Below are 24705 nucleotides of genomic sequence, written 5' to 3'. Positions count from 1 at the left end.
CTGAAGGTAAGCTCTAATGAAAACTCCATTGGGACAGATTTGTAGGCATGTTGTGTGATGAAGAATAGCAACTTACCTGTTTTTACCTGAAACATGTCTGTGTTCAAATAAAATTTCTGCAGATCTGAGCCCCTTCCAAAATGGAAGTCTTTGGCATGGAGATGAAAATGGGCATTAAAAGATTGTAGATTTGTCTACTTAGAAGGAACTTCAGCTCTTCTGCCATAAGAGAAGTTAATTCTTCCTTAATATGTCTAAAGCCATTTAGAGTTCAGGAAAGTAGAAGTAAATTTGTTTGGTTATAGATTTATTTGTTTGTTTGGAGAGACTGTTCTGGATCAGAGTCCTTGACTTCATTCTGTCTGGGCTTAGCTCTTCCTGAAGTTGAAACCTACTATAGTATCTAATCTAATGCTTATTTAGACCTTATTAAAGAGGAAATTTTTAGATAGGCATGGCTGTATTTTCTTAGCTGATTAGGAAAACTGAGGCACATACATCATACTGTTTCTCTTTTAACTCTGGAGGCTTGGAAAGTTTAGATATTTTTCAGAAACACGCTCTCTAACATTTTGATTATGGTCCTGCATGTGTAGCTTAAAAGCTAGTGAAGTTTTGCAGATGGCTGCTTGTCCAAAATATGCAGCAGGAATCTCAGCTTTGGTTAGGAGGCAAGATAACAAAATAAAAACTTCCTAAATCGATCACATTCCTTCTGTGCCAGGAGTGATGCTGGAGCTTCCCTTGTTGCATCTGCTAGTCTTTTCTACCCCACGATGTATGTGGTAGCTTGAATTGTTTGCCTTTCCAGGGATACCATATCCCATTCTGATCTCCACTCTGCTCATGGACAGTGCTGGAGCTATACCGCTGCCTTGTGCCAAGAGCCAGGGGAGATCATGCCTTATCATGTTCTAAGTTGATGCACTACGCAGAAATTATTATTGCAGTGATTACTATTTTAACTGCATAGTGTACTCTCCTGGAGCTGTCTGGGCTGCATTTGAACTCTCTTCAGGTAACATGCAACAAAAAACTTCCATTTGGATAAAATGAAATGGGAGAGAAATAGTGAGTGAATTTTTACTGTATTATAATATTAACTGGTTCACTTTTGTATCTGGTACTATTAGTAGAAACAATTTGAGATTGAAGGACTCCTCAAAATGGCTTGCATGGCTGTTCTGATGGCTGCAAAGGACAACGAAACTTGAGACTTGTTGCTTTGTTTAGTCCAAAAGGTCTCTTGAAACTGAATGGGAAGAAAAAAAAAGCCTCTGTCATAATTCAGAAAGATTTTTAAACAGGTCTTACAGCTATTCTAAGACACTTCAGAAAGGAGAGGTTTTAAAATCATTTAATAATATGAAGTTTGTTCTTCTGAACTAAGATTACACGTTACATTTCTTAAGTAAAAAAAGTAACTCTGACCAGTTCTTACTTTAAGGTTTTACTTTACACATGCACGAGGTATGTTGCTTGCAACAAACCTTAGTTAAAGGCATTTTTGATTCATTGTAGTTCTCGTGTAGGGTAATACAACAATCTTCATGTGCGGTATTGTCCTGGAATTGTATAACGGGTTCTGTAGTCTCCCCTGGATCCAATATGCAACCACACAGCAATTCTCTGTGTAAACGTAGTTGCTTTGCCCATTGTAGTGCTTTGTGGCATGTTTGGCTTGAAGACAAGCAGACTGTTCAGAGCTTTCCAGGACCCAGTGGATTTCCAGCTTCTTAGCAGAAGAATAACTTCTGGCTCTGTTTTAGTGGCAGAAAACTAACCTTAAGTGTATAGTTGATTCTTTAAAAATATCTCTAGCAAATACTGCAGAGATGACAAAATGTTTGTTTCCAGTGCATCTTTTTGACTAAAGTACAGAGCTGCAGATTCCTATAATATAGGAAAAGACAGCAAAATACAGCCGTATTTGAAATCAGATTTCTAGGTCTTGTGTACAAAGTAAAAAAGTTGAAGGAGATCTAAAGTATTCTGTTCCATAGAATTACTTGCAGCGTTGTTTCTTACACAAAAAGCTCAAATACCTGAAGGTAAACTTCTGGGCAATCTTAAAAAAAAAAAAAAAAAATCATTTTTATAAGCTCAGAGACAACATTTGGGGAGACAAGAGGGGAAAGGCAGTGTAAATGGATCTGTACCTCTGCTTTCAGGGCATGATAGCTTGCAAGCATTAGTATTCTTATTCTCTTCTACTGAAGACTTAAGTGTTGAAGTGCAAGTGTGATTTATCATCCATTACTTTGTGTGTGTCTCATGGTCTGAATTCAGTCAATAAATAAAAAGAAAGGGGGGAGGGAACCCCTCAAACCTTGCTGCTGCCTTAGATGTTCCATCCTGTCTCCTTTTAGTAGTTCTCTCTCCTTTCACAGGATAGAAATGCATATCCTCACTTCTTATGCTCTCATTTCCTGCCTTGTCTCCTGTTCTGTCTCCTACTGCTGCATTTATTTCCTCTTACCATTGTTGTGACCAAGCCACTTTTCCTACTTTCTCAAGAATTTTTTTCTATCTACAGTGCCAAAGTGTCTACAGGTCTTTCAGATCTCTCTTAGGTACTCAAGATTTCCACAGTTTGTCTCTGGCAAAATGTAAGCATTGTTCTGTTCTAACACTGTAATGATAAAAACTCAAAATGCTTCCCCAACAATGTCTGCTGGAATTTTGGCAGATGTTTAAAAAAATAATAATTTTTAACTGAAATTTTCTTTTGCATACCTTCCCGTAGAGCTTAAGGAGTAGAAATACACATTTTACATCTGTTTACAAAAAAAACCCGCCACAACCTACAGATAAGGATAAAAGGATTAAATCTTTTACAGTTTTTTCTGTTTTTTTTTTTTTTAACGTTTATATGTCTTCCTAGAATAATAATAAGAAGAAACCTATATGCTCCTGCTTTAAAAGCAATTGCCCTGGGATTCATAAATAAATGCTTCTTCCTCATATCAATTATTAATTGTAAAATGTCTTGCAAAGAGAGATAAACATGTGCTGATTACTCCTTGTCTATGATTTGCCAAAATTCATTATTCTAGGGAGCGTGCATTGTTGTTATCTGTTCTACAAGTACAGATGCTCTAATAGGTTGTCATACATTAATTGCTCCAAATTCATTATTTGGTCTTTTGGCAATTTGTTCATCTGCTTATTTGGTTCGTGTCTAGTATCTTTCATACAGTGTCTTCTGAGCCAGGCCTTTGCTGTCTTCTTTGCATCACAGTAAGTTTTACTGTGTTGCGGTTTTTTGGTTTTCGGTTTTTTTCTGAATTCACTACTACTACCAAGAAATAGCTGACAATGCTGATTTTTGTCTCCCTTCCTATTCCCTTAATCTGAAAAAAAATGAGGAATTGGGAACTTTTAATTATAGAATTGGAAGTCTAAAGCTAGCAAAAGAAAATGTCTTGCACTATAAGGGAAAGACAACAATCCAGGTACCTCTCTTGTTCTATTTCTATGAAGATTAATTCAAGTGTTTAATGTATCATTGGGGAACAGGTATAAGAAGGAGATAATTAAACGCCAAAGAGAAGATGGAGTTTCTAGGAAAATATTTTAATTTGAAGATTTTACTTACATGGACATCTTTTTTATTTATTTCACTGTGTGAATGTAGTAGCTATTATCCTAATGCTGCACAGGCACTCACCTTGAATACAGGGTGGGCAGGTACTGGCTGCCTTTGGCAAAATCCAGGTAAATACTAACCGAAGTTTTCTGTCACTCTGTAAATGGCACTACTGCAAAGTGTGATATTTGAAGTTCTTTGGAGTTTCTTTCTTTGTGTAAAAAAAGAATTAAATAGATACAGATTCTGGAAATAATAGTTGTGATATACCTCAAAATAATGCAAAAACATTTGAGTGATCTCAAACCGGAGGGCAATGAGAAATTTTATGGTTGGTGACGGGTGTTTGAGGTCGTCGCGAGGAGGCAGTTTCATGGTCAGTCTATTCCATTTTTTTTCTCTTTTTGGTAATGCCTGTACAAGCCTTTGCAGTATCATCACTGAAGTAGCAGACACAGCTGCAGCGGGTCAAGCACTGGGTTAGCAGCCTTATGCTGCTGTGTTAGCTGGCAGCTATGCACTGAGAAAGTAAAACTTGGGTAGCATCGTGCAGCTGTTCTGCCCTAGAGAAGCAGATCATTGTCTGCAGAGCTGTGAGTCGCTTGTATCGCAGAATTTTGATACCCACAGCCCTGTCAGTATGTTCACAGCACGCTCATGTGTCCTCTCTCAGGCAAGCAGATGAAGAGGCAATGTGTCAGAAGGAGACAAGAGGAAAATTGAAGAAGTTTGGAGGCCACTGTCTTAAAGTCAGTGAACTTCACTCATCTGCTATAAGAGGGTCTTAAGACTGATAATTCAACAACTTCTGAGTTCTTGTTAGACATCCTGTTACTAGCGGTTATTGGCAGAGCAGGACCTAGTTGCAGTTTTTTTGGCTTCTTGGGTTTGAACAGATGTTGTAACCTGTTTCCTGGTAGATAAGCTCTCATATTGCAGAGCTACTGTCTGCCATTTGGTGTAAGTTGTCTTCAGGAGTGAGCCAGATATTGAGTATACCACAGATTGAATTTGTTCATCAGTTATATGATGGCATATTGAAAGCAATTGCAAAGCATTTTAAAAAGGGGGAAAAGTGTATATACTGGTTGCTATCTGTGCTGTAACATTTCCTGAAGTCCAGAGGTGTGGTTTGGTGGGTTGGGTTTTTTTTTTTGTTGTTGTGTATTTTGGGGGGGGGATGTACTTACTAAAGCAATTGAATAGTGCGCTGATAATAGCTGAGCATTTTTAATTAGCACTTGCCTAGTGTGTGTATAGTTCAGTTCTTGTAGTTTTAACAGGACAACTCTCTTTTTTCCATAGTACTTTTTATTTTGTCCCAACACAAATGCATAGGCATTCTCCTGGTCTTTGGCATGTTCCCGACCTATCTTTGCCATTCACAAAGGCTAATAATCTATAGTGTTTGTTTTCACCACAAAACTGTCTGAGCGGTCTCTCAGCCTCTCTGTTTTCAGCTCAGGAGAACCTAACCTGTTGTGGTTTGTCTGGTAGCCTCTGATGGGTCTCTTCCAAGTACTTGTCCAATCTGTTCTTGCACTCATGTAAGTTTATTGCATCTGCGCTATCCTGCCAACAAGGAGTTAAAAAAATCTGCTACCCTTTGCATGAAATACCATCTCCTTTCCTCCTCAGAGGAGGAATGCTGTTGTATCAGTCAGTAAGATTTTGCTTCTTAGCTGTCATTTGAAAAGTTAATTTGGAGATACTAGCTGCTTAAGAAGATAATAGCCACACACAACTATTACAGTTGATATGTTCATTCACTTCATTTCTTGTTCTTTGAAATAAAAGCAAGAGGGACATCTAGACTGGTCAGACAAATGAATGTGTGGCAGTCAAACCAGAATTGTTTGGCATCATGTTGGTATGTGGATAATACTGTAGATACAAGTCTTCCTTGTTTTTGCTGTTACATAAAGGTCAAAGATGTTTCTATCAGAGCATTCGTTGATTCCTGGACCTTTACTGTTTGTACTTCCAGCAAAATGATGGCTTAAAGTCACTCGCCTGTCTAAAGACCTGGTGTTCTAGACTACTTTGCTGGTGCCCTTTGAAGTGCCTTTGCAGTAATGCATGCAGCATGGGGAACAAACAGGAGGAACTGGATATCTGTGTGCAGTCTGTGTTCTAATCTAGAAGTATTTTGATTAATGGAAATAATAGATATCGGCTACAGAGAGCTCAGTTGGATTTTTTTATTAGCCAGTTTTTAAAGGAAACAATGCACAAGCCTTGTACTGTCATTCCTTCGTGAAAACTTTTGAATCCACTGTTCATATTCACATAAATTTGTCAGAGCAGTAAATGTCTCAAGGCATTAAGTTCCTAATCATTTAGCAGTAGGTGAGGGGGAGGCCAAAACTGAACATTCAACTCTTGCCCTTTGCCCATCGGTGTGCGAGTAGCTCTGAACTAATCTGGCTATTGGCTATGGTCTGCGCAGCTGAACAGGTAGCAGTCACTGAAGGATCTTGAGACTCATTGGATTTATTGTAAGGAGGTAAGACACATCTGTAGGAACCGCTTTTTTTAGTTCTGCTTTTGGTACGTATTGGCATACTTGTGTTGAGGGTTACCTCTCTAGTGTATAGGTTTATTGTATAGCAAACAGTATTCTCAGTTCTCTGTGTCCCAGGAAAGCATCACTGCATCGTGGTTTGCCTGTGTGACATCTGGAAATGGAGGAGCTAAGGGAAGTTGCTTGGATTTTTGCATCAGGTTGGTACAGAGGTGGAAACAGAGCCACTTTTTCTACCACAGCTTGCCATTCCTTGATGCCTCTCTGAAACAGCATGTTCAAGTGATAGGTCTTTTCTGACCAGCTTTGTTCAGAACGCCTTCATACAACAGGCTCACACAGGTATAGGACTTCATATACTGTTTTGCCACCTCATAATTGCGATCTCAGTTGCCACAGAGGAGAAGTAGCTTTTGTGGTTTTAATCCAAACAATGTCTTCCATATCTATTGTCACGTGAAGATTTTGCACTGGATGTGTTAATTTAGGAAGGCAAAAAGCTGTGACTATGGAACTTGAGAACTGCCACACTGGACACAGTCTAGTTTGCTATTTCCTTCTGATAATGCCCAGTACTATGTGCATTAGACAAATGGATCTAAAATCTTAGTAATTATTGATTAGTCTGTGTTTAAAGATGAGGTTACTTAGTTATTCATTCCTAATGTTAGCTAGAAGATGGTAGTTCTTATGTGCAGTATTTTGATGCATATAGCCCATGGGTTATCTGTTTCAAAAAAACAGTTGGGATTTATATATATGTGCAGTAAACAGAAGTGGAAAAATATATCCCTGCAAACATCCAGTTGTGCTCAAACCCTGTCAAGCTTTGACAGGATTACAAAAGTCACTGCAACTAAATATTTATTTTATCTGTGAATATGGTAAGAAGTGTTCCCTCTTACCAGTTTCAAATTCGCCCTTGCCAGTCTCCTGCTTTACTCCTATGAACATAGGAAACTACAACCACTTTGTGAATTGTGTGGCAGTAGATTCTGTTTCAAGTGAATGTTGCATAGCAGTAAGAAGGCAGGAAGAACAGAAGCAGAGCTTTCAAAAGAAACATGTGTACTTGAGGAAGCCCATAGACAATTTAAAAGAAAATGTACCTGTATACGTTTCTTTTTATAAGCTCCACTGTTTAGAATTCATTAGAATAACAAATTTGTTCACTTCGGTGCAAAGTTTTATCTCCTTTTTCAGAAAAATAACATAATTCCCTCATTTTAGAAAATAGGTTTTGTATAATTTATTTTGAATCATTTGTCTTTACTATCAAATAAAAGGGTAAGTTTAACTGCCGTTTTATTTTTCCCTTTCTAAGAGTGCTTAGGCAGAGGAAACACCATCCTGTAAGGCAGAGGGATAGGTGACTTGTTGCTTCATCTGCTGGCAGAGAGCTGGGAGTCCAGGGGATTCTTCAGTCAGATAAAAGTTCAGAATTCATTCCTTTTGAGCTTTCACAGAATTAATTGGAGTAGAAGCTACAGGTAAACAGGATTTCATTCACAAGTCAGAGAAGTAGGTCAAGAATGTATTGATTTACCTCAAATATTTTTTTCCCAGGAATATTTTGAGGAAGGGGAGGGGAAAAGAGCTGCTTATAAGCTATTTTTAAAATAAAATTTACTTACATAATTTGTGAAAATCCATCTAGGTTTGGAGAGAATGGAGGAATTAAATGCTCTCAGATAAACGCCTAAAAGAGAGCACCGTGAAACTTCGCTATTTCTGAGATAAAAGTAATTGTCATCCCCTCCTATCCTTTTTCTCCACCTGGGAACTTCTACAAAAATTTCATATAAATAAAAATGTGTTTCAGTTAATTTAATCTGAATTGTAGGCAACCCAAAACTTCATGTATTTTGACGGTAAATTCAACATTCCGAATGTGTCAGATTTATGTACTCGTGGTGCATAACTGTCATAGAGATTGGCAGAGGAAGAAACTGCAGTTTTGGCAACTAGGTAAGGGGCTTTTTGTACCCAGCGAGGCATGGGGAGACAGTTTGGATTTCAACATAGGCAGAAAATGTTCTGACCACATGCTTATATGATCAACAATGGAACAACAAAATATTGACAAGTAGTTACTGTATTTTGATGCATGTAACCTAGGGGTTATCTGTTTAGAAACAAAACTGCAATTCAGCAACACTGTAGGGATCTGGATATGCACAGATAATACAAGGGGAAGTTTATTCTAGGACCTGTCTCCTTCAAAGCTTCATAGCATCTGATTTCCCCATAGCTTGCATCCTTTCCCATAGTTCACTCTCACCATCCCAGTAGTTCCTCAGCTTCAGATTTGTATATGTTGTCTGAGGTTCAGACTGTATAAAATAAAAGATGGTATTATCTTTAGCTTTCAGAGTTAATTGCTCATGGAAATGAACAAGGCTTTCTTAGGAAAGAATATTTGACACAGGTTTTTTGTTTTGTGGGTGTTTTGTGGCTTAGGTTTTTTTGGTTGGTTGGTTGGGGTTTTTTTAGGTTTTGTGCCCCAGGATACAATGTAATTCTGTAAATTTAAAAATAAAAGCAAAACTTTCAGCTTTTATACTCTGCAATCTCTGAGGAGCATATATAGCGATATATTCTGCAGCATAATCTAGGGCTTCAGAAATGTAAAAAAAGTGAGATTTAATCTGTAGCATGTAGAAGTTTTTAATGTTTGTATTGTCAGATTAACACCACATTTAAATGTGTAGCTACAGCCCATAGAGCTTGGAATTTCAGACATTGTTTCTATTATCCTTTGAATAGAAACAGTCAAAGAATGGATCTGGAAGCCAGCAGGAATTTGACATCTGAGCAAAAAATAAGTGTGTTTAGCTCTCTTATTTTTCTTTCTTTCTTTGTGAGCAATGGCTAGGATGACTTTTGTGTTTTTTATAATTCCAAAGAAACACTGCTTCCTCATTTAATTCTTCTTATTTCTGTGCAGTAGCAAAATACAATCTTTTCCCTCTCTTTCTGATATTTTCAGAAGTGAAGTCTGTAAGTCTTTTAAATTCACTAGCTTGATGCCTTCAACTAAATAATGTTAAAACAAACCTGTTTGTAAACTAGTGTTTTGTCACTGAAATCGCCATCATTACTGCAGAAGTATGGTACCCTGAGGCACTGAGTCTTGGCTAACTTACCTTCAGATATTTACTGACCATTCTACTATTGATTCTTCGTTTCCCCCAAATTGTACATAACAGCATGTGAAGTATTTTTGGCGCTTTGCATTAAATGAAGTGAGCACATCACAGGAGAAATCAGAGTAAGTATAACAAGAATTAAAAATTAATGCGTAGCAGGATAGTTGCACAAAACTAATGTTTTAATTATCAAAGCCAGTAGACTGAATTTGACATGGAGTATAATGGTGTGAGAATGCCTGTAACCTGTTGCAGTTTTGTCTTAATGGACCAAGAAGATAGACTTCCATTTTGGGGAGCAGAGAGATGAGAGAAAGAGTGGGCATAGGATCAAATCATAGTGACTTGGTGATTTTCTTCAGTAAACTAATCAATCTCGGTAACCTTTCTAAAACCCATTTTCTAGAGTATCTGTTGCCAGCATCATCTTTCGTTAAACCTACAATGAGCATGGCTGCTGGGGTATTTTACTGGCTGCTTAAAAAAGCTAAAGATAACTGAAAGACTAGAAGGAATGAATTCTGGTCTTCATAGGCGAGACCAGAATTTACAGTGTTGGTCTGTAGATTTATGTGAACAGTGGCAAGAACCCCACCGTATCTTCTGCTGTTCTGATCATATAAATCTGAACTGTTTCTCTCTGTGGGCTCATTTTAGAGAAATCTGTAAAGTGAGCTCCAGGCACAATTTAACATTTGAATATGATACGTTTTACACAGCATGACATTTTTCAAGTGGGAAGCCTGTAAGATGTGTCTTAAGGTAGATATGAACAATGTACTGAAAGCCAATAAATTGACCTGTGCTCCCTAGTACCTGTTTGCGTGCTTTTAACAGTGGTGCTTAGCAGGTAGCTTACACCTTTTTCATTAAAGAATAAGCTTTCTTGCATTTACCACATAGTAAGAGCATCCATGTCGTAGTTACTATTGAATATCTGATGTGTACTAAATTCATGTCCTCTCTTATTTTGCAGTAACATGCGTATCTCTTTGTATTACGAGGCCTAACTCCTTTTAATAGCCTTTTAATTAACCTCACTGTAAGCAGAAGATTGGAAATGTTCTTTTTTTCAGAGGTTGGAAATGGTTATTTATGAAAAAATAATTGACATGCTGTACCTGTGCAAGCAGAAAGAAAGCTGTATATACTGGCCAGTCTAAATAACTGCAAGTACATGTTGCAGTCATTGACAGACAAGAAAGAAGTGATTGCAGCTGCCCCAGCATGCATTCCTTGATGCTCTAAGAGGTTTTTTTGTGGTTATATCGACCTTATACATAAGGCTTATCTGGATTCATGCTGGACTTGAATTAGTCATCCCTCCTGGAGTGCTCAGTCACACCCAGCTGCTTCTGCAGCACTCACTATCTGCAATCAAATATTTCTGCATTTCCCAATGCATCCAGTATTATCCAGGTTATCTCCCCATTAGTTTGGGAATTGGAGATTTAACAAGAGGTCTGTATTGTGTGTATAAATACACCTCACAGTTCCTTGATCAACATGTTATTCCTGTTTTAATGATGAAGCAGCTGAGGTGTTCTGACAGTGTTTTCAGAGATTATAAAACAATTTTCAACAAATCACTGTGTTTTTCCCTTTCTTCATCATCTATATGCTCTGTATATCTCTGGATTTATAGATGCATGATGGGCAAAGTATTGTTTCCAGAACAATGTATGTCTTGCTCCTATAAAAGGAGTAGGTTTTGATGTTCTGTGGTAGTTAAGGAATTTTTGAGTAATCAGATCTTCTTAGCTTTGATTTTTTGGTAGGTTCAGAGAAACATTTTATTTGGCAATTTTCCCCCTAGAAGTTAGGAGAGTGTCAAAAATAGTGTGCAAGGTGAAAAAATAGTGCACAAGGTGAAAAGAGTGAGATCAGCCATTGAAAATGTTTATGGTGAAGGAACTTCTTGACTTCACACTTAATATTGATGATACGAGAAGTGTCTGTCTGAATCTCAAGGCCTTGGACTGCCATTTTGGGAGGCAAGGAGTTAGTTGGGGATGGAAAGACTGGAGTTTGTATTCTTTCTGCTCTGTTACCCATTGCTATCTTCATGGATCTGACACTGTTTATCTGACAGTGCACTCAGTACTGCTTCGCCAGGGAAAATTGCACAAAACAAGCCCAGTGCATCAGCATTTTCATTGTGTATTAAGCTGAGCCTCCCTTCACATGGTCACATCCCCTTTTTAATCTGGGATTCCATGTCCCTTTCCCAGTCCAGCCTGTTTCTGTCGTGTCTATTGCTCGTCTCCCTGAGCTTCTGTTTCTGTGGTTTGAGTGTTTTTTGTGTGGCTGAGTGTTAAGACCTGCAGGACTTTTGGAAGTGGTGTTGTTTGGGGGTTAGGCAATACACTGGTTTAGTGTTAGTAGTTTGTCACAGACTGAGGTGATGGCTGCGTTCAAGTTGGATTTCCTCCCAGAGATGATGGTGGACCATTGCTCCTTGAATGCTAGCCCTGTGTAAGTATTTTATCTTTGCGTCTAAGTTTATACTAAAGTGATAGTTGGAATTGCTGTCTCTGAGGCCTCTGCTGTCTGATGAACTCCCACTGGGGAGGGGGGAAAGAGAGATGGAGAGCCTACAGTTTGTTTGCTTCAAGAAATTGTAGTGGGCATTGACAATTGATGTCGGATTCTGGATAGGGGGGAAAAATGATCTGATAATTTTGGGGATGAGGGCTAAGGAGGAATAAAGCTATTTGGCAGTACTGTTTATAGTATGCTACAGGTGCTGATATTATAAAATCAGTTATTTAAATCAATTATTGGGAGAACAGTTTCTGTTCTTCCCTGTTAATGACTCCAGACTAAACCTTTTAATTAGGAGTGAAAGATTCCTTGAATACCATTGAGGTCATGTTAAGAGTTGCCCAGTTAACAGGAGCCATGCTATGCTCTTGGGTAGCTACCCGTGGCATAGAAGGCAGGGATGAAAATTATTATTGGCAGAGGGTTAATGATTTCCAGTTGTTCTCAACTGGAATGGAAGGACATTGAATAAAAAGAGGTAGTTTACCTCTTCGTAAAAGTTATTGTTTGCCTTGGATATTTGGAGAGGTGCTGACCCTTTCTGAGTGGAAAGGTAGAGAGGAGTGAAAGGATTTATGATTATTCCCTTCCCTTCTAGTAAGAAGCTTTGTTGTTTGAGGTCTGTTCACACAGTTATAAAATTGCAAGCTTTCCCAGCATCAGTTTTCCCTTAGGCTCTGAACAGCAGCATATTGAGGGGAAAAATTAAGTAGGCATTGCCTGGTTTGGAATTTTTTTTTTTTTTTATTCTGTTCAGGGAGGAATATGATTGCAGAAGAACAGTGAGAGGAACACTGTTTACTGTAACATGCAGTTAATAAGCCTTTCAAAAACTATCTTTAAAGGAAAAAAGCAGAGATGAAGAGAGATGACTACTCTGGAAGAAGGCCACCTGTATTCCTCAACAAAGAGTTTGGGGGCGGAGGGAATCATTGTATAGTTACTATTCCACTCCCCATGTCCTTTCTAGATTATGCAGGGGCTGGTCAGCAATTTTAACCTGCTAATCACTGTAGCTACAATAGGATGTTGTTACAGTCAGTCTTCCACAGAGAGGTCCTGTGGTATACCAGGCTGTGACTACCAGTAACAAGACCTCACATTGCACTTGGCAAGCAATGAGGAGTCAATACAGAAAGCAGTGTACAACTGTCAACTAGCTGGGTGGAGTATAACACAGTTTTATTAATAGGCTGTGAACTGTTCATATGGCTAGATGTAGTGCCTGGAAGCCTATTGACGATTGCCATGCTCAAAACTTCTGTGCTGTAGTATTAAGAAGTGACTTTTTTTCTATGTTAACACCCTGCTATTAGTCAACTTGATTCAGTCTGTGACTAACTAGATTGTCCAATCCCAACCTGTTCATGTACAACCTAAGCCTGTTTTTTTGCCAAATGTTGTTGAAAGTTCCCTAGTTTCACAAAGAGCTATTGCCTTGCAAACCTTTAATGAAACTTCTTATCTGTTCAGTTGTACCTGTCTCTCTGTTTTAAGATGGATCTTCGCCCTGGGAAACAGTTCCAGATAGTCACATTTAAAAACAACAAAAAAAACGTTATCCTCTCATTTTCACTGGTTACTGATAACTTCAGTAGTCTGTGGGTAGACTGAGTTTAGGTTCTTTCCTGTTCTGGTTTCTTTTTCTGTAAAGTTTTACATGCTTGAGCTAGTGATATTTTTCAGTTATCTCAACAGATTTATGTCCTGAATCCCAGATGTTGACTACATTATAGGAGCAAATGTTAAGAGAAGTTTTAAACAGCTGTGTAGGGTGTGTTGTGGTTTCCAAGTACACAGCTTGCCAATGAATGTGAATGATGTTTCTGAATATTCTGTGGTATGCAGGACTGGAAATGTGCAAGAGTCTCTCTTTATATGTATAGTTTAATCAGATATATTTATATATATGTACAAAATTTTTTTTTTTTTTTTTAATCTTGCTGTAAGCATGCCTCTTCTAGCTGCAAGAACATCTAGAATCTATGGAAAGATATAAACCAGAAATTTCTTCTTTTTTTTCGTAGCTCAAAGAAAATGAATGGCACACTGGATCATCCAGACCAACCTGATCTAGATGCTATCAAGATGTTTGTGGGTCAGGTCCCACGGAGCTGGTGTGAGAAGGATCTAAGAGAACTTTTTGAACAGTATGGTGCTGTCTATGAAATCAATGTCTTGAGGGACAGGAGCCAAAATCCTCCTCAAAGCAAAGGTGAGAACTTCTGTACTTCTCATGTGAGACCTGGTGTCTCAGCTGCTTTCACATAGTTACAGTCTTAGCTGTTTGCTTATTCAAACATCCCTGCGTGTTGGAGCTCTGTGTGACCAGGTGTGCATGCAAGCCCAGGCTTTATAGTCTTTAAGTGTATGTGTCTAATTATACTTGGCATTCCTGTGAAACTAGGTATGTTTTTGGTACTACCAAATAATGATGGAGTTTGATAATGGAAGTAGCCAACAATTATTTGGCAGATGTATCTAAATGTTTGTTTTAATGGTGTATTGGTGATGTTGGGTCAGTTCTGAATATATCCTATTTTATTACACTTAAAAATCTTTTTTTAAACAGTAACAATCAGTAGTACCTACTTATTTCAGTGTCTAACCTCTTCTGCTTGTCATACATTTTGCATTGGAAGGATAGAAGTGGGACTTGCAATTTCAAGATTCAGTGTTCTTTCTTGGCTAGCATTTTGTTTCAATTGCAGGGTGCTGTTTTGTTACATTTTATACCCGTAAAGCTGCACTAGAAGCACAGAATGCTCTTCACAACATGAAGATCCTCCCAGGGGTAAGAGAAGAGCCATGCTTTCTTTGCAACTCTGTCTTGGTTTTCTGAGGTCTGGCACCACTGACGTACAAACATATGTTATCTTGCCCTCAAATCATGTTTTAAAAGAACTATTCAAAAGAGCAATGTCATGAGATTTGTATGGTAACAGATTGTAAGGGAATTTTGGAGCATTTAGGAGAATAATATGGTAGTGAAGTGGGCTCCTATAATACTCTGAGAAGGGATGATGGCATATCATTAGGAAAGCTTTTCTTTCTTCTAGAAACTTATGTATTGTTACATATGCACATCTGTAGAGGCAGTTTAGGCTACCATTTCTTTCTTCCAAAGTTCTTATGGGATGTATTTCATATAGTATAAAGTGAATGCATCTAGGATTAAATAATCTTTTTACATTTCAGATGCACCATCCTATCCAGATGAAACCAGCTGACAGCGAAAAGAGTAATGGTAAGCTGTACTAAAGTCTGAGTTTGGTGGCATCATTTGGGCTAATAGGGAAGCTTGAGGATTTTCCTTTTGTTGAACAGCTTCTGATGAAGTCTTCTTGAATTGGAGACCTGATTTTTTTGAAGAAAAAAAAAAAAGAGAAGGAAAAAAAAAAAAAGGGGGCAGGGGTGTTTTCACTACAGTAGATAGTGTAAGTGATGTCTCTAAAATTCCATGACTCGGTATCTCCCATTGCTGCTGCTTGTGGTAGAACCATGTTGTCAGTTAGGGAAACATACAGTGAGGAGTTCTTTGTACTAAGATGGTTTAAGTCTTTGTTGGGGACATGGACAGTGGGATTGAGTGCACCCTCAGCAAGTTTGCAGATGACACCAAGCTGAGTGCTGTGGTTGATAGTCTAGAGGGAAGGGTTGCCATCCGGGGGACCTTGACAGGCTGGAGAGGTGGGTCTGTGCAAACCTCATGAAGTTCAACAAGGCCAAGTGTAAGGCCCTGCACCTGGGTCAGGGCAATCCCAAACATGGATACAGGCTGGGCGATGAGTGGATTGAGAGCAGTTCTGTGGAAAAGGACTTGGAGGTGTTGGTGGATGAAAAACTGAATATAAGCCAGCAATGTGCACCTACAGGCCAGAAAGCCAGTCATATCCTGGGCTGCATCAAAAGAAGGGCTAACAGGTCAAGGGAGGTCATTCTCCCGCTCTGCTCCGCTCTCATGGGACCCCACCTGGAGTACTGTGTTCAGCTCTGGGGCCCCCAGCATAAGAAAGACATGGACCTGCTCGAGCGTGTCCAGAGGAGGGCCATGAAGATAATCAGAGGGCTGGAGCACCTCTCCTATGAGGACAGGCTGAGAGAGTTGAGGTTGTCCAGCCTAGAGAAGAGAAGGCTGCAGGGAGACCTTATAGCAGCCTTCGTACCTGAAGGGGGCCTACAGGAAAGTTGGGGAGGGATTCTTTATCAGGGAGTGTAGCGATAGGAAGAGGGGTAACAGTTTTAAACTGAAAGAGGGTAGATTTAGATTAGATATTAGGAAGAAATTCTTTACTGTGAGGGTAGTGAGGCACTGGAACAGGTTGCTCAGAGAGGTTGTGGATGCCTCATCCCTGGAAGTGTTCAAGGCCAGATTGGATGGGGCATTGAGCAACCTGATGTCGTGGAAGGTGTCTCTGCCCATGGCAGGGGCTTGGACTTTAAGATCCTTTTCAACCCAAACCGTTCTATGATTCTATGAAATCTAGAAATGCTTTTTCAAGTGCTTGACCAATTTGAAGCAAGGCCTATTGCAGCTAGGGTGGGAGTTAAAACTTCTTGTAGTATACAAGGGAGATTGAGAATTCACAACAGTTCAGTAGAGGAAAAACTGAATATTTCTGCACATTGGCCATTTCAGATGGATTAAGACATTCATCATCTACCATTGGGTAAATGATCATTTATCCATGTATTTCCATGATGAGTTTATATATGTACATACATACGTGCTCAAATGTGTGTGTATATATATTGCTGCAAGATGAGCAAAGAAAGTGTTTAGCATCTTGTAGTTTCAGCCTTTCTAGGCTTGGCTGAATTTTATTTTCTTCATTTGCCATAGTTACTATAAGATTAGTGTTCCATCATGAAGAAGATAATCCTGGTTCCAGAAAGCTTACATCTTAAGATATTTGAAAACAGAAGATGGGATATATGGGTAACATACAGTAGGAGTAATTCCATCTGCAAACTCCTCCATGTGTATACAGAATATGTTTCTGTGTAAATATATCTAGAAAGGAGTAATTCTTTTGAAGTATTGTTGGGAGGAGAACAGAATAGGTTCTCTAAACTAAAACTGATCTTGCATTATACACGCAGACAAATATCCTGGGAAAATAATGGAAAGAGGAAAAAAGTATTTAATGGAATTTTAGGTTGACGGTTCTGAGGCTAATATATGATTATATGAGTTTTAGTAAAAGGTGTAGGTGAAAATATAAATAAGAAAGCATCAGTTAAAGTATTTTAACTTGCCATTAATAAAAGGGATTCTGGATCTCTTGAACTAAAATGGACTGCAGAAAGGATGTAAGAGCGGCTTTCTGCTCTAAGAGCTTGAAAGTGAACTGGGTACAACATTAAGATTTAATAGTCAGTTAAAGTCACGTCAGCTGGAATATTTTGGAATTTTCCTCTTCAACACCATAGAAGACTTGGCAAATAAGTTGATTTCCCCTCACCATGGCACTAAATAGGAGAAGACTTTCTCTCTTGAGGCTTCAAATTGTGCTACAGCCTTCATCTTATTATATTTTATATTGTGCTGATTTGCATGCTGTTTTATATTTCCAAATGGTGTTCTGCATAATTTGCTTCGTCCTTTAAAAGCAAGTATTTCAGAGGTGATTAGCATCCTTAAATAAGTAAAATGAGAGGTACAAAGTTCTGCTCTGGATTCAGATTCACCCCACTCTCTTAAGTGACCTTAAACTGACATTAGTAACTGCTAAATGAAAAGTTAAAAGAAATGTCTTTCTGGACCATTTATTTTAAAATAGTCTGCACACTGAAAGGTATTCTTCAACTCTAATATATCTAGTAGCATCAGCATTTAGAGGCAAGATACAGTAGCACACAGTTCATCATTCTGATTCGAGGTGTTATTTTCATGCTTTTGGTACAGATCAGAATGGATGAATCTGAAAGAGAACTAAAACTGTTCTGTTTTAGCAACTGCTGTTGCTTCCACTGTTGAGACAGGAGCATGAGGAAATAAGCAGATCTAAATTTAAGTGATTGGCATGATAAAGAGGCTAGAAAGAAGCTTTCTGCAGCTCACTTGCTTGTTTAGATACAGTTAGGTATGTTGGTAATCTAACAATAGAAGAGACAGAGGAAAGAGCATGAAAATAGTCCAGTAAAATATGTCCCTGGCATATTTTACAAGTCCCTCGCTTGCCAGGAACTGAATGTAGGACGTACAGGGAAGTGCTAAACCTGATATATTTTTTTTTTCCTTTTCTTACATTCTTGCAGTTCATAGGCTTGCAAGGGAGAAACAGTCAGCAAAATGTAAACATAAAGCATCATAAAACAGGCATCCTTCAGGTTCATCGAGGTATCTCATATGCATTCTCTTAGATTGAAGAGATTTCATTATTGGGAATCTGATTTTTGACAAGCCCCTACCCGAAATACAAGGGAAATAACTGCAGTTGATGGAGAAGACTTGACAAAATAAGATCTAGTAAGCGCATATTTGCTGGTAATACTCTTATCCTTTGATTTCTTAGCAGTAGAAGATAGAAAGTTGTTTATTGGAATGATATCCAAGAAGTGCAATGAAAATGATATCCGAGTGATGTTCTCCCCCTTTGGGCAGATTGAGGAATGCAGGATATTACGGGGCCCAGATGGCCTGAGCCGAGGTAAGCAGGAAGCTTTTCCGACAGTTCAAGGTTCTCCACTACATGCTGCCTTTTGCAACTCAAGGTGGCATTTCAGCTCTTTTTGTGATTCCCCCCACCCCCTCCCCGGGCATTTTCATGTCTTTATTCATCCTAGTAATTGTGGATGTAGTGAATGACTTGGTTCCTTTTTGTTCTTTCCCCAGGTTGTGCATTTGTGACTTTTACAACAAGAGCCATGGCACAAACAGCAATCAAAGCAATGCACCAAGCACAAACCATGGAGGTAAAACAAGTTAGTGGGTGTCAGGAGAAGATGTAATTTGTCAGGCAGTCACTATGGCGTTTGGAGGACTAGAGAGCAGAGAGGATAAGTGCAGTGTGTGTTTCTTCATGAATACTACTCCTGGACCTTTGTGTTTGTTCTGCTCCTAAGAAACTTCATTTGCAGAGAAAATGCTGAAAGACCAAATAGAATTAAAAGCAAAAGAGATTTTGAACCTTTAATGAAATGTGCTGTTTGGGGGGAAAAAAAAAAAGTGTATGTATGCATGCATGTGGGGGGAGGGGAATGCTTCCAATGACTGAGTCTTAATGCAGTATTTTTGTGACTGCTGGTGATAGCAAGTATGTAATTGTTTGAATTGCTGTTTGCAGGGTTGCTCTTCTCCCATTGTGGTAAAATTTGCAGACACGCAGAAGGACAAAGAGCAGAAACGAATTGCTCAGCAACTCCAGCAACAAATGCAACAGATCAGTGCTGCCTCAGTATGGGGAAACCTGGCTGGTCTCAACACACTTGGACCCCAGTACTTAGCAGTGAGTTTCTCATTTGGGTTCTTTTCATCTCTTCAGGGATTACAGTGTCTGACTCTCTTGTAGTGTTTAACATATTCATTTTTAGAAGGCTCCTGATAGATGGGAGCAGGGTTCTTAATCCCCATTTTGTGAATGAGGAGGCTGAAATTAAGTTATGTGCTAACAGCTAGTCAGGATACATTTAAGTGAGGATTCCAACCCCAGTCACTGTAGACCTAACTACTGAAACTTTTTTTCCCCTGTCTTCTGTAGAATGACTTTGTGCTAGGAAGATTTTCTTCATATGTTATGGCCTCAATGTTTGCCCGTATAAGTGCCCTTTTCATGTCTATCTGATGACATAGTTCTTGTATTCCTCTTCTATTTTTCCTTTTTCAGCCTTTATTTCTTTTATCCCCTTCCAGTGAAACCTAGAACAGCACTTGGTGCTGTCCAAATAGAAAAGGTGATCAGGTTGGAAGTGCCAACAGCTCACAGTGCACAGTAAAAAACAAAAACAAAAACAACCAAAACCAACAAACCCCTCCCCCCCAAAAAACCACCAACAAAAAAAAACCACCAAAAAACCTACAGAAAATAGAGAGAAGCTACTCTCTTTAGCTAAAATGACACAACAGAAGGTAGTCTGTTGTTTGTCACTGATTTTAGTTGATTTTGCTGGCTCCCTAAAGGGTGAACTTTTCATAAACTGATGTGCTCTGGCTCATGTGGGTTGCCAGAGTAGCTGTGAGAACTGTATTCAGTATTCAGGTCTGGGGAACAGAAAAGGAAAATTTCATCTCATTCTTGGCATATGTACTGTTGAAGTGGGGGCATTCTCTCTTTTACTACTGCTTTAGGTTTGATAGATTGGAATTTTTTATAACAACACCTAGTTAATGGAGAAAGGAATAGAAAATCCCTCTAAGTAGCTTCCAAGCTGAGGCTTGAAACTTCTCTCATGGCCACTGTGCTTAAGGAAAGTGGAGGGGGTTCCCTCTCACAGTGGCTTTTTGGTTTTGTTATGGCATTTGCCATTTTTCCTATGCTGGCAATGTCAGCTGTAAAGTCTGGCTTGAGGGTGGTATGTCCTTAGGGGTGGCAGTCCTGCCTGAGGTACTTTAGATAGGAGTTCTCTGTCACTACTGATTCTACTGGTTTTGTCTTGGTGTATTAGCTATAAACTTCCCTCAACATTGATTACGTTGAGTGGGGAAAGCATTGTGCTGGTGCTTTGGCTGCAATGTGATGCATGGGCAATGTGGATTTTCACTATGGCGGTGCTCTGGCTGTGTTGTGTAAGGGGAATTCTCTTTACGCTTTGCTACAATGTGGTGCATGGGCAGTGGGAGTTCCCTTTGTGACGGCGCTCTGGCTGTGGTGTGATGCAGTTTCTCCCAGAAGCGGAGCCAGCCCTCACTCTCACTCTTGTTTTGTTTTTTGGTGTAATGTCTAGCTTTATTTGCAGCTCCTTCAGCAGACAGCAGCTGCGTCATCTGGGAACCTGAACACGTTGAGCAGCCTCCACCCAATGGGAGGTGAGTTTTCTTTCCATCAGAAGACAAGTACAGTGCCAGAGAAAAGAGGAGGAGGGTAGAGAAAGTAGCCAAAAGGCTGTAGACACATTAACCTCATTTGAAATAAGTAGTCCTGAGTTTACCTACTCCTTTAGAATGACAGGAATCCTTTGCTACAAGTGTGGATGTTCCTTCTTAATCTTAGGTAACCATTGTCCCCAAGGTAAGTTGTGGTATGCTGGTAATCAGCCCTACCTCTGGCATTTAAAATTATCTTTCCTTATGGGCATGAAAAGATGGCTCTGTATATTTATTTTCATCCAAACAGGTGCATATTTGAAGCATTGTGTTTTGAAGTAAGCACTAAGGCATGTGTTTCAGTGATAATGTATTCTTAGGTTTCCTGTTTTAAATTATTTGTTCTTAAATACATAAAAGTTGAAAATGCAATGTCAGTAGGGATGTGAACTAGTCCTTCATTCAGGTTCTTTAATTCCTTCGTTTGGATTACGATTGATTACGCCATTGCTGTTAGGGGAAATACCAGCTTAATAGGTATGAGCCAAACTCCTTGCTGTGGACTGCTAGTCAGAATATTCACTAGGTGTAGCAGTACTGGGACTGCAAACTGATTGTCCTTTCTGTCTTCACAGGGTGAGGAATAATGAAACACATGTTAGTAACTCCATTCACCACATTCTCTAAATTCTTCTGCTGTCAGAAAAACTATAGTTTTGGTTTTAATACTGAACGTTTTAAGCTTTTTAAATTGCCTCCTGGAATTATATGGTAGTTCACAATATTACGTGCCCTGTCTGTGCAGAGGTTGATCTAAAAGCGTTAAGAAAGTAGTGTCTTTGTACATCTGACTTGAGTTGGTGCACCCATCAGTAACAATTACAAGCTTTTGCAAACTGTTGTGTTTTCAGTTGTAAGAACTTTATACTGATTTATACTTGAGGTTCATTCTAACCTTAGCTTCTTGTGTTTATTTTTTTCACGTTAGACCTCTTCAGAGCTCTGTAGATCTAAGACTCTTGCCAAAAAGGGATTTTTTAAAAATCGGTTTCACTAATATCCTGTGTGGTGGTGATCTATAATAGATTTTGTTATGTGCATGATACTGTTTTTTCTTCCTCTTGTGTCTGTTTAGAAGCAAGTGGTAATAAAGGAAAAAAACAGTACAGCAGTTCATGTTAATTGTTACTACGATAAGGATTGGGGCAGGGGGAAGGGACTAACTAGCTGAGGTTGCCTATGAAATTTCCAGGGTAATTCTATCTTCACTATTTAAAAAAACACCTTAAAAATTGAGAACTCGGACATATAAATAGCATGTTGCATGGTGTTTTGAAAGAATTATTCCAAGTCTGTGATTCTTCACAGAAAGAGTTTTAGTTTCAAAGTCCTGTTAATACCTCAGCTGATCTCCTTCCTTTCCTGAAATTCATAGAAAGAAATATTAAGTGGGTAATTAGATCCCAAACTATATCAGTCTTTGTAGATGAAGTTTAATCTTGACCCTATTTGAAAGCAGATGGGAAAACAATGTGATGACAAGAGGACAGGTGCAGTGCGCACATGCCAAACTGCTTCAGAAAGGAAGCAAGCTGCTTTTTGTTCTTCACTAGCTCTAACACTTGGACTTTTAACCCTCTGTAGCACAATAAAAACAAAAAATATAACTTTTTGGTTTTAACTTCATGCTTTTGTTACAATGGCACCTTGAGAATCTAAATAAAGGCAGAATCCTCTTGTTTCAGGTACTAAATGTGGTTAGGGAAACAGACCCTGTCACAAAGAGAAAACAATTGAAAAAGAGGGGGGAAAAAACCCAACAGACTATGCTAAAGGTAGTAGAAGTTTTTTAGAAAATAAATAGTTTATACTGCGTTGTCACATACTTGTGTTGTCTGTTTACATACATTACAAAATTGAGATTTTAATTATTTGAGATGTGTGCTTCGAGCATCCAAAAGATGAGGTGTCACATCTGCCTAGGACATTTTGATGTTGTTATATGAATGGCGATTAATTTAATTTTGGTTTTAATTTTGTAGGGAAGAATTTTACTAGGGATTGTCTGAATTCAGATGAAAAGAGGAGGAATTGTTAGAATAAGCAAAGGTAGAGACAAAAAGGGGAAATAAGGGAGAAGGGAAGAGAGGCAGAATTGGAAGAACGGAGCTAGCCTACCAAAGGATGGCAAAAATACAGAATTCAGAAGAAGATGGATATCAGTTATAATCCCATGGCAGGAAAAGAGGGCAAACAGTATCAGTACTGACAGAATGGTTTCATTCAAAAATTATGGCTCAAAATCAAGGTGAGTCAGATGAGTAAATTGACCAGTAAAAGTTCATCAACACAGGGATACCTTCCTCTCCCTGCACTATTCCTGGCTGCTTACCCACATCATGCCTGATGTTTCTTGTTTTCCTTACCACTTTTGTTTGACCAGCTGACTAGCCTACACATGCATTGGCTGATCTTGTGGTCGGGAGTTGCCGCTTAACATTGTCTCACAATTGACTGTTGCTTCTTGGCTGCCAAGGGGACCAAACAAAATATGCTGATATTCAGCTGATGGTGGGTTAAAGGTGTGACTTGGTGGCCACTGTGGTGTGTAGGCCTTCTTGAAAGAATTCTGCAGTTATTGCTGTTCCCATACAAAGAGAGTGGAGGGGCACAAGAGGGGCTTATTGGTTGGTGTCTAGACAAGTTCTCTGGCTTGCAGATGAGCTGTCAGACTCTGGCTTAACTCTTAGTTAAAGCTGCTATGCTTTTGTGACTGGAGAGAACACCGCTTGAAAACTTCTGTACTCTGGAGTCTACACCTGGGATCATGACTACCTGGTCTTTTACAGAAACTCATCTATCTGGGCAAAGAAAAACTTTTTTAGTTACAAGAAGGAATCGCAATGTAGAAGAGATTAGTAACTAGTATTAAGCCTGTTGTTTTTAAGCTCCTTCCCATTACTCCCTCAGGATGTGCTGAGGTTGCTGGGTCTGTTAAGCTTGGATGATCGTGACTGTTACAGGAGAAACTGTGCATTCTTCAATGTGTTGCAGGACTGAATGCGATGCAATTACAGAACCTGGCTGCATTAGCAGCTGCAGCCAGTGCAGCTCAGAATACACCGAGTGGTACTGCTGCACTCACCTCCTCCAGCAGTCCCCTGAGTGTGCTCACCAGCTCAGGTAAGAGACTGCTTATGCTGTAGTGTGATATGACATGGGTTGCCTTAGGAGTTGTTTCAGGATAGATGTCACCTGTTTTGTCTATCCCTTTTTGTCACTTTCATGTTGATTCTTGAATAGACAAGCAGCTTTACTAGCAGATTCACTGGCCTTTGTTTAGGGTAGATATCTTTGCCACCAGCAAAGGCTTTTGTACCTGCTGTGTTTAGAGTAAAAAGAATTTTTGAGGTCATCATGAAGCAGAAAGGTAAGTGGCCTCTTCCCAGTCACGTTATTACAATCTCATCACATATTCGGTTTATCTGTGATTTTAGGCAGGTACTGTGGCAGATGTACCCTGTTCCTCTGGACATGGAGATAGAAGATGCCTTAAGCGTGAAGTAATGCATTCTGTGCACTAGAGCAGTACAGTTTATATTCCTCTGGCATTAATGAAGACAAGGATACTATAACTATCTCATAGAAGCAGAATAAACAGATCCCTAGCACGTTTATTGGAAAGTGTTGTCTAGAAATGAGTGTGTAAGTTGCACGTAAAAATCAGTATCTTGCTCTTCTGGGGTTTTTTGTGGTTTGGTGGTTTTTTGTGCTTTTTTGTGTTGGGTGTTTTTGTTTGTTTGTTTTTTAACTTTAGGTTATGTACGTTATCCAGAGAGGCTAGAATGTCCAAGTAGTGTTCTTTTGCTGCCTTATTGTTAAATGTGATCATTAAATGCAACAAACAAGAAAACAAAAAGAAAATTAAATTGTG

The 24705-nt window shown here is 39.0% G+C and overlaps 1 protein-coding gene across 26 annotated transcripts in view; it reads left to right on the top strand.

Annotated features, from left to right (window-relative positions):
* CELF1 (CUGBP Elav-like family member 1) overlaps positions 1-24705 on the top strand; it is a gene marked incomplete at its 5' end in the record, with an annotated part of 71693 nt that overhangs the window by 21403 nt on the left and 25585 nt on the right. For 14 of the 26 annotated variants that reach the window (XR_014228923.1, XR_014228924.1, XR_014228925.1 and 11 more), the window contains 8 exons: positions 13834-14021; positions 14518-14600; positions 15005-15053; positions 18325-18459; positions 18645-18724; positions 19096-19257; positions 20693-20774; positions 23826-23954. Coding sequence is in view for 23 of the 26 variants with exons in the window: in XM_082318699.1 (XP_082174825.1) it covers positions 13844-14021; positions 14518-14600; positions 15005-15053; positions 18325-18459; positions 18645-18724; positions 19096-19257; positions 20693-20774; positions 23826-23954 (898 nt within the window). Of the gene's footprint in view, positions 1-11666; positions 11738-13833; positions 14022-14517; positions 14601-15004; positions 15054-18324; positions 18460-18644; positions 18725-19095; positions 19258-20692; positions 20775-23825; positions 23955-24705 lie in introns of those variants that run through there. The other 12 variants (XM_082318687.1, XM_082318686.1, XM_082318689.1 and 9 more) reach the window with 6 other exon arrangements.

Source organism: Platalea leucorodia (genome assembly GCF_965183815.1).
Source record: "Platalea leucorodia genome assembly, chromosome: 7".
NCBI lineage: Eukaryota > Metazoa > Chordata > Aves > Pelecaniformes > Threskiornithidae > Platalea > Platalea leucorodia.
This window is presented reverse-complemented; position numbering and strand designations above follow the sequence as displayed.